At 38.5% G+C, this 9,608-nt stretch overlaps 1 protein-coding gene across 3 annotated transcripts in view; it reads left to right on the top strand.

The window, feature by feature from the left end:
* Lama2 (laminin subunit alpha 2) overlaps positions 1–9,608 on the top strand; it is a 601,578-nt gene that overhangs the window by 394,579 nt on the left and 197,391 nt on the right. For all 3 annotated transcript variants that reach the window (XM_021173596.2, XM_029482896.1, XM_029482895.1), the window contains 6 exons: positions 930–1,166; positions 2,373–2,516; positions 3,196–3,375; positions 3,481–3,669; positions 3,758–3,891; positions 7,138–7,255. In XM_021173596.2, the coding sequence (XP_021029255.1) occupies positions 930–1,166; positions 2,373–2,516; positions 3,196–3,375; positions 3,481–3,669; positions 3,758–3,891; positions 7,138–7,255 (1,002 nt within the window). The remainder of the gene's footprint in view (positions 1–929; positions 1,167–2,372; positions 2,517–3,195; positions 3,376–3,480; positions 3,670–3,757; positions 3,892–7,137; positions 7,256–9,608) is intronic.

The following is a 9,608-nucleotide window of genomic DNA, read 5'->3' as shown; positions in this document are numbered from 1 at the left end:
GAAGAAGAAGAAGAAGAAGAAGAAGAAGAAGAAGAAGAAGAAGAAGAAGAAGAAGAAGAAAGCATACATATTTGTAATATAATAATAACCACAGTGCATATTGCTAGTATAAAATAACTTTTTAAGGATTGTTTTTAAGTGTGTGTGTGTACACATGTGCACACACACAGGCACACATTTGTCACAGCATGAGCATGGCCTCAGCTCTCTCTTCACACCTTGTAGGATTAGGTCCTTAGGCCTGTATGCTAGCACTGCTCTCTGCCCACTGAGCCATCTCATTAGCCCTAAGAACTCTCCAGGGCAATTCCTGTTCCAGCCTCTTCACTTCATAGCAATGAAAGGACAGGAAAATAGTTTATGATCAGAGCTGAGGAGACGATTAGTAAGTATGGCGCTTGCCACACAAGCATGAGGCCCTGCCCTTGACCCCTAGAACCCACAGAGAGAGCTTGGCTGGTGACACCCAAGCTCCTGTAATAGACAGTGTCTCAGAAAATAAGATGGATAAAACGTAAAGAAGGACACTTGAGGGTGACCTCTGCCATATGCGCCTACAGGAACATGTACAAACTCTCAAGCACTCAGGCACACATACATATTCACACATTGGTGCACACCCTAAATAAGCAATGCAACTTAAAATAGAATAAAACAAGACAACAAATCAAAGCCTGCATTTTCTTTCTTATCACATGGCACTGTCATTTCTACATTTTTCTACATTATCATCCATTTTTCTACATGCAGTAAGCTTTTTAATGCTATGTTCACTAATGTGTCCCAAAGTCCTAAATTTCAACATTATAAAGGATACAATAGATATGTTCCTCATTATGTACATAGTGGAATAGAAATGTTAGGATTAAGGTTTTAAAATGTTTTCTATTCGGTTGCCTCAGCACTTACTTCTTTTCTCCTTTCCACAGGTTTGTAACTGCAGCACTGTGGGGTCCTTGGCTTCTCAGTGCAATGTAAACACGGGCCAGTGCAGCTGTCATCCAAAATTCTCTGGTATGAAATGCTCAGAGTGCAGCCGAGGTCACTGGAACTATCCTCTCTGCACTCTATGTGACTGCTTCCTTCCAGGGACAGATGCCACGACTTGTGATTCAGAGACTAGGAAATGCTCCTGTAGTGATCAAACTGGACAGTGCAGCTGTAAGGTATGGATGTCTGGGCTGCTCCACATAAAGTCCCCATCACCGGACACCCCATCACTCAGTTTTACTTTTATTCACTGTTTTCTATTCTTGCCTCATTAAGCAATGCAAGCAAACGTTCATGGCTAGACACAGGTTTTCTTGATGTACGCTCATTGTCATACAGATGCCACTTTTTAAGAACTACATTTAACTCAAACACAACCCTGTTTCTAGTCAGTACATAGGGTATAGGTTCCACTGTGACTGAAGTTGTTTTTCTTCTGTGTTCTTCTTGCTTAAAGAAGTGTCTGCACAGTGGGCAGTGGGGTGTTTCAGGCACAGTCAGAGAAAAGCCACAGCTGATAACCAAGCTTATCATAAACCCTTTCTCCTGCGGTTAATCAGCAGCCACAGCACACTAAAGCATATTTATTCCTATGTAAATTCAGTAAAATTTCATCACATGTGAACACTGACATTACAAACAGTGGATAACTATGTGAAAATTTCAGCCCTCATTAAAACTGTGAAATAGCGTAGAAAAGCAGCCAATTAAAATGGGTAAGAGGGATGTTTTTGTCCTCTATATATTCCTGGAAAAAAATCAATCCCAGGATAAATGTGGTTAAAACAGCATCACAGATAGCTTTTCAAGACAAAGTCTATGCCAAAAATGCCATAGAAACCTGGGCAGTAAACAAGCCCTAGTTAACATGACCTTGAATTTAAAAATAATAGCCTCAATGTAGAAGACCCTAATTAAGGAGATTATTATGCTCCATACATACACACTCTATTACGGCCATATGTTATATTTCCCTCATGTTGCATATGCATTAGAGCAATTGTGTACTAGTAGAGCAAATATATAAACATTGAATTTCAGGGGTTTTTTTGTACGTAGGAATCATAGGTTTCATTTGCTTTTGAAAATTGTATTGCTCACAACAAAGTTGTAGGAAATTCCACAACTTAACCCTCACAAACAGAATACAATACCCTCAGAAACAGATGCATTTAGGAATCAGGTACCTTCTAAACTCCCAGGAGATCCTGACAGGGCTGTGAACTCAAAATACCATTTGAGATATACATAAGTAGCACATTCTTCATTCATCTGTTCAGTTTTCATTAATGAAAAAGAAATGTGTTTCTGTTCCCTGTTCTTAAGTTGATTTCTCCTATAACAATTACAGTGAACCCTGAAGGGCACTCTTCTTTCTTCAGGTGAATGTGGAAGGCGTCCACTGTGACAGGTGCCGGCCTGGCAAATTTGGACTAGATGCCAAGAATCCACTTGGCTGCAGCAGCTGCTACTGCTTTGGAGTTACTAGTCAATGCTCTGAAGCAAAAGGACTGATTCGTACGTGGGTGAGTAAGAAGCCACCGAGCCATGTAATAGTGTGATGCTCCTTCCTTCAGGAATCATTTAGTCTGGCCCTGAGGGGTAGTAGCAAACGGCAAAACATTTAAGTAACCCTGTCTCCTGTGTGCACTCAGAAATGGTAAAGGTTCTATGTGTGCCATTAGGCAGTTGGCATAAATGCCTCTTGAAAATTCTTTCTAGAAAATTGTTCAGTTGCTTCTGATAAGAAAATTGCAAATGGCAGCTAGGAGGAAGCATTGTGGTAGCTGGAAGCTATTACATCCTGAGTGAAGAGGCACAGACAGGTGACTGCTGGCATCCACTGCAGCCCTGTAAACCAGAACCTGTTGCTCGTCTTCCAACCAGCCATAGGACTCGCTGTACATGGTTTGGATGGCATCCTGCTTATTTTGACTTTAATTTCCCTTTGTTTTCCCAGAATTTAATTTTAACTTTTGTTAGTGAAAAAGCATTGCGTTTTTCAGAGATTATGAGTTTCATTGTGCAACTCATTTTAAAGCATTTACTTCCTACTGATCTTGCCAACCATGTCTCAGTTCATTTTCTGGGACAACCTACCAAATTAGGGACAGAAAGTCAGATAGGCATGTACTCCATACCCACCTTTAAAAGAAGGAGCCAAAGACTTACATTCCACTCCTACTGAAATTTAACCTTGTGCAGGTGACTTTGAGTGATGAGCAGACCATTCTACCTCTGGTGGATGAGGCCCTGCAGCACACGACTACCAAAGGCATTGCTTTCCAGAAACCAGAGATTGTTGCAAAGATGGATGAAGTCAGGCAAGATCTCCATTTGGAACCTTTTTACTGGAAACTCCCACAACAATTTGAAGGGAAAAAGGTAAAAATAACCCTGAATTCACAAGTGAACCAAAGAAAACATGATTTAGGAGTCAGGTCCTTAGAAGTTTACCTCATCATCTCTATTCTATTTTTTTCTTTTCAGTTGATGGCTTATGGGGGCAAACTCAAGTATGCCATCTATTTTGAGGCTCGGGATGAGACAGGCTTTGCCACATATAAACCTCAAGTTATCATTCGAGGTGGAACTCCTACTCATGCTAGAATTATTACCAGATACATGGCTGCCCCTCTCATTGGCCAGTTGACACGGCATGAAATAGAAATGACAGAGGTAAAGTTGGTAGTTGTTTGGTGCAAAGATATACTAATGGTTTTTCATTCAGTTCTGTCACCATGGTGGTTTTGGTTCTCATTTACAGAAAGAATGGAAATATTATGGTGATGATCCGCGAATCAGTAGAACTGTGACCCGTGAAGACTTCTTGGATATACTATATGATATTCACTATATCCTTATCAAGGCTACTTATGGAAATGTTGTGAGACAAAGCCGGTAAAGTATAATGGAAAATACTCACATTGTTATTCTAGGGTCTATAGGGCTAGTCAAGAAGACACTAGAGAAGAAATCAACAACTGGTTGATTTGTGAGAGAAGACAAGTCAAAGAAGGCTTCCACTCACTTGATAGAAGATCATTGTTTACCCTCAAAATAAATGACATAAGAACAATATTCTTACTTAATTAGTCATGGTGAGTTAGATGCACCAGGAAAAGTTCAGGATAGCACATAACTATAGACTACAGATAGGTAACTGTAATGTAAGTCTGCTATAACATTGTTGAGAAAATGTCCTTGAAGCATGAAGGGGAATGGAGAAGGTCAAGTTAGTCCAGTCTCCTCCATCCTTGATCATGCTCATGGGTCCATGCCACTGAAACATGTATGTGTATTTACCCTGGAGATCATCATGCACATGGATTCAAAATCATAGTGAATAAAACCAAGCGCAGATGAGACAATGGAACATATGTGACATCAAAGGAAACTGGGAATATTAAAAAAAAGTAATTAGAGAGGTTAATTAATACATGGGTCATTGACAACGGCACATGGGGCCACACTGGTACCATTTTCAACATCAATATTCACCAAGGGCTTTAGTCAGAAATAGTCTCAAGTTTTTAAAGAATGAATGAGAAAAAAATGTAATATTGAAAATATGAAGACTGTTTCCCAAGACTCTGGCCACACAATGATGGGAAGACCCAGTGATAAAATCAAGGGATGTTTGTCTCCCTGGAATACGATGTGAGCATGTTTATAGATTATGGTAAAGGTGGTAATTAGAGAAAATAGAATAAAATACATAGAATAGAGAGAATAATGGAGGCTCCAGGAGATTCTTCCCAAGCAGAAGACATCATACAAAGAGATGAAAGGAGAACTGACACGGATCTAAGTAAGTTTCTTACTGCAGAGGCCAAATGTGTTCATTTACTCACTAATTCAATGTCTCTTTTACGTCTTATATCCTTTTGTGTTCAGGAAAAACATGGAGTCCATATATGTTTGTAAAATAGTCTTATGACAAATGAATAAACCAACCTAGATTAAAGATTAAGATTAATTAAAGATTAAGCCTCTCATAGTCAAATTAATGAATCTAAAAATTTCTTTACATCAGATATTCATACTGTGCTAAGCATACACACAATCTTACATAGAACTCATTGTTGTCTAATAGAAGATTCATGTTGCTCACTAGATAGATAAAGAGGGTTTCAGTGAAAGAGTTAATCATGAGCTAGAACTCACCTTCTCATTTATATATCTTTGGGTTCTTTATCATGTTTTTCAGTACAGAAAAACATGTACTAAAACAAAACAAAAAACAAGCAAACAAAAAACCACTGTCACCTATATTGCTAATTATTTTAGAAAAGCAAAATACATTTGTAATAGAAACCAAAGCTGGCCTACATATTAGGTATGCAAGTGGACTACTTTGCAAGTTCTTACAGACTACCCTAAGAATTTGATAGCTCACAGAACATGTCATTAGTGTCACTTCTGGGGCAACTCTTCACTATACATCAATTTTTCTAAGCCCTATCAAAACTCAAGTTTTATGTTCACCAGGAAAGCAAGTAAGGCAGATACATCACCAGCACTTGAATATTTAAGACAGGGAAAACATGACAAAAGTTAAAATAACCCCCAGTCAGACATAGCCCAACCTCTTTATTGTTACATAAACCACAGCAGTATCAGAAAGAGAGTTTAAGTTTGAGTTATGTATGTAGTAACTTCTAGTGTTTTGTATTCATTTAAATGGAGGCCATATCCAGAAACAAGCAAAGTCATCGCTTGCATTTCCATCCTTATGCCTCTCTACCCTTTCATCTACATGTGAGCCCCTCTCACCACCTGAGAAGCATTATTCACAGCAGAGGATCTATTGTTGCCACTGTTTAAGGGTCTCTTGAGGTTTTTAAACCCCACTCTCTCATATGATTGTATGTACAAGAGAAAGAAGGCAAAATGATGCTTGTATCTTCTCACAGTAGCTTTGGGTCCTTCCCGAGGTTTCAGTGGAGAGAAGACTGGGCAAATGAGCAGGAGTCTTCCCTCTTGCATCACAGTCCACAGAGAGCAGAAGAGTGGAGGTGTTCTTATCAGAGAGGAGCTGCTGCTTAAAGCTCTATGCGACCCTCACTACCACTCTGCTGCTCTAAGGAGAGGAAAGAAAAACCTGCGTTTTAGCCCCAGATTGGTTTTGTAAGGGCTCCCAAGCGTGCATCACAATGTTGTGAAATCAGCATGTGAATTCATAATTTAATAAAACGTACCTACACTTGTTATAAAGTTTATGATTCAACCTCCTTAAGCTATTGGAGGTGCCTTTTATGGAAGCAAAATTATTCAGTTTCTCACTTAAAAGTTTATTTGCAGAACATTCTCATGTGGCACTTAGTCAGTCATGAAATAGTCTGGGTTTATGGACTGCATATATTTTAATGCATAATTTCAAATTAATGAAAAAGGTATCAGACGGTTCACTGGGACTAGATTTTTTTTCTGACCATAAGGGCTTTCCCACCAATACGAAGTCACTTGAAGGATTTATTTAATAAAGCTAATAAAATATTAATTTGGAAGGCTCTTTATTCTTTTAAAGATCAGTGTAGATCATGCCTGGCATTGTTTTCTAGGAGGCTTTCCCAAGTTCTAGAAAGGACATTCAGAGGCTCCATAGAAAGACAGTAGGAAATTAAAAGAAATTTCACTTGTGAGGACAGGATACATTCTAAAAGAGAGTCACCTTGTGTTGCCTGTTTGAAGGAATATAAATGTCTAATTGATTGGCCATGTCTGCATGAAGCTACTTACCTTTTGAAAACTGGGAGGGGGTAAAAAATCTTTATAATAACTTCTCAACAGGACAGCAGACATCCAATTTAGTAAACTCCTTAGGATTTATGTGGATATTTTCCTAATAGATAACCTTAGTCTGAGAGGGGAAAAAAAAACGCAGTAATCACATGAGGCAACTGAGCACCTGGAATTTAAGCAGCTTCAAAACAGCATAGTTATTAGGGTGATGGCCCCCTTTCTACAATATGTAATTTCATGTTACCTAGATAAACAGATGTATTTTGGTTCATTGAAAACAAGCAAACAAAAGAATTTACCTCCGACTGGCAGAAATCTGAGGGGGTTTTCCTTAAGCCTTGAGTGGTTCTTGGAGGCTGTATCTGCTCGTGTGTTCATTAACTCTGCTTGTATTCTTTGTAGCATTTCTGAAATCTCCATGGAAGTAGCCGAACCAGGACATGTATTAGCAGCGAGCCCGCCAGCACACTTGATAGAAAGATGCGACTGCCCTCCTGGCTATTCTGGCTTGTCTTGTGAGGTAAACTAGCTGCTACGAAGTCACTTGTGCTCAGCTCCCTTCCAGAGCCACATGGAAGTCCTTCTCAAACTTCCTAGGCCCTTGATTTCCATGTGTACTCTCAGTCTATTTAATGTTCAGTCATGCATATTAGCCATATGTTATTGTCATTGTTAGTTTGTAAAGAACCTTAAATACTTAATTAAAAGATTTGTAAAGATATGTCATAGCCATGGGTGAGCATGTCTCAAATGGCTGGTCTGTAAACCCCATCTATCTTTTTGGCACCATTTCTGAGCAGTTAAGGCATTTAAACTGTAGCAATTATGACATATCATTTTGTCTGGTTTGAGCCTGATTTTTATATAGAAAAGACAAAATGTGTCCACTAAAAATAGCAGACTGTTTCATTCAACATAGTCTTCCCAAAAGGACACGAAATTGTTTCCACATTGCTACCATTATTCAGTCATCACAATTTTAAAATCATTTTTTCACTCCTAGGGTATTCCTCTGAATACCTTCTGGTAGTCTAATCAATGTCTACAAATACTAATTTGTAAAAGTAATAATGCAATATTGGGAAGTTGGGAGAGATAAGGAACTGGGTTGAATTTGAACCTCAACTTCATCAATTACTAGGGCTACTTGTTTTCAGTGCTAGGGCTAATACCCTGAATAGATTTCTAAACCTCTAGAAGTTAGACATGATAAACACTCAAGCCTGAGTAGCTAGTGGTATTCCATAACCTGCCATTCTACAAATTCCTAACTTTAAAGATTTTTCTGGGATCTACTGTATCCCAACTTCTGTCTCACTGGTCACTAATTGGTGCCCTTTGCATGAGGTTGGATGTTACTGATGTCTCCTCCTACTACAGGTTAAGACTCTTATAATGATTATATAAGCTGTGAACCTAACATACATGCCACTAGTTTGTAGTCTCTGTCACTTGTTAGATGATACTATTACTCATGCACTAATTATAGGTTCATGTGCTATTTTTAATATAGTTTAATCTGACAACTTTGTAATTGGGATTTTGGAAGTTTTCGCGAGAACGGCATGCATGGCTTCAGGCCAAAGCTAAAGCGTACCCTGAAAATTGAATTGGGGCTGGTGAAATGGCTCTGTGGGCAAAAGCCCTTGCTGCCAAGCCTTGCACCCTTGACTTGCTGAAATTTCCAAGACCCACATGGTGGAAGGAGAGAACAAACTCCCACAAGTTTCCCTCTGATCTCCACATACTTATTGTGGCATGCATATACCAAAGCATATACATATAAATTAAATAAATAAATAAAGTTGTGAGTCCTATCTCACTCAACCACTTCAGACACTTTTGCTGACTTATCGCTGAGCCCCAGGTTTTTAATCTATTGAATCACCTCAAGGATGAATATAAATGAGAATGCATGGAAGATAATTGTACTGCAAACGCACTGCTGCTAGCTCAGCGACCACTGTATGGCTCCACAATATTCAAAGGACAACTTCATGGGGTGACTGAAATGTCTTCAAACATCTCCATTGCCTGTTCAAAAGGAGATATTCATTGTAATATGCACACTTGAGCCTCATAAACAATCAAATAACCCATCTCTTTATTAAGTAATAGTTCCCTCGTGCAAGCATTTTTACACAATACAAACATTATGCTTATATATGCCTTTCAAACATCCTCAGTATGAGGCTGGAAATGAGGCAATGCACACATACAAATGGGCTAACATTTCACACGCATGAGAGCCAGAAGCAGAGAGGACAAACTCCTTTTAGAGAAAAGGAAATTTGTTTCATTGTCTGGTTACACTGTTGGAAAAACTGTTTGAACTTAGCCAAATCCTTCAACTGCCACGGGTCTCATTATTTTATAAATAGTTATTGTTATGTAGTTATCTGAACTATAAGAGGGATGTTCTGAAATTTCTGACTTCATAACGTAATTTTCCTATAGAAAATATTCAGAGTCGACATTAACCTTAATGTAGCTTGAGAAGAAAGATATTACATCTACATTTCTCTCCTCCTATTTAATAAAACTCTGTATTTCAACAAAATATTGGAAAATTATGAAATTATTTTAGTACAATCTGCATTTCTCCACAAATTTCATATTATGTGTTTGTTTTGTTATTTATAGGATTTTAAATAAGACTAAAACATTCTTTTTTTGATATATTTCTTTTTATTAATATTTTTATTACATATTTTCCTCAATTACATTTCCAATGCTATCCCAAAAGGCCCCCATACCTTCCCCCCCACTTCCATACCCACCCATTCCCATTTTTTAGCCCTGGAATTCCCCTGTACTGGGGGATATAAAGTTTGCATGTCCAATGGGCCTCTCTATCCAGTGATGGCCAACTA

The sequence above is a fragment of the Mus caroli genome, chromosome 10, assembly GCF_900094665.2.
Source record: "Mus caroli chromosome 10, CAROLI_EIJ_v1.1, whole genome shotgun sequence".
Lineage (NCBI taxonomy): Eukaryota > Metazoa > Chordata > Mammalia > Rodentia > Muridae > Mus > Mus caroli.
The sequence above is the reverse complement of the archived record's forward strand: the minus strand, read 5'-3'. Positions and strand labels throughout refer to the sequence as shown.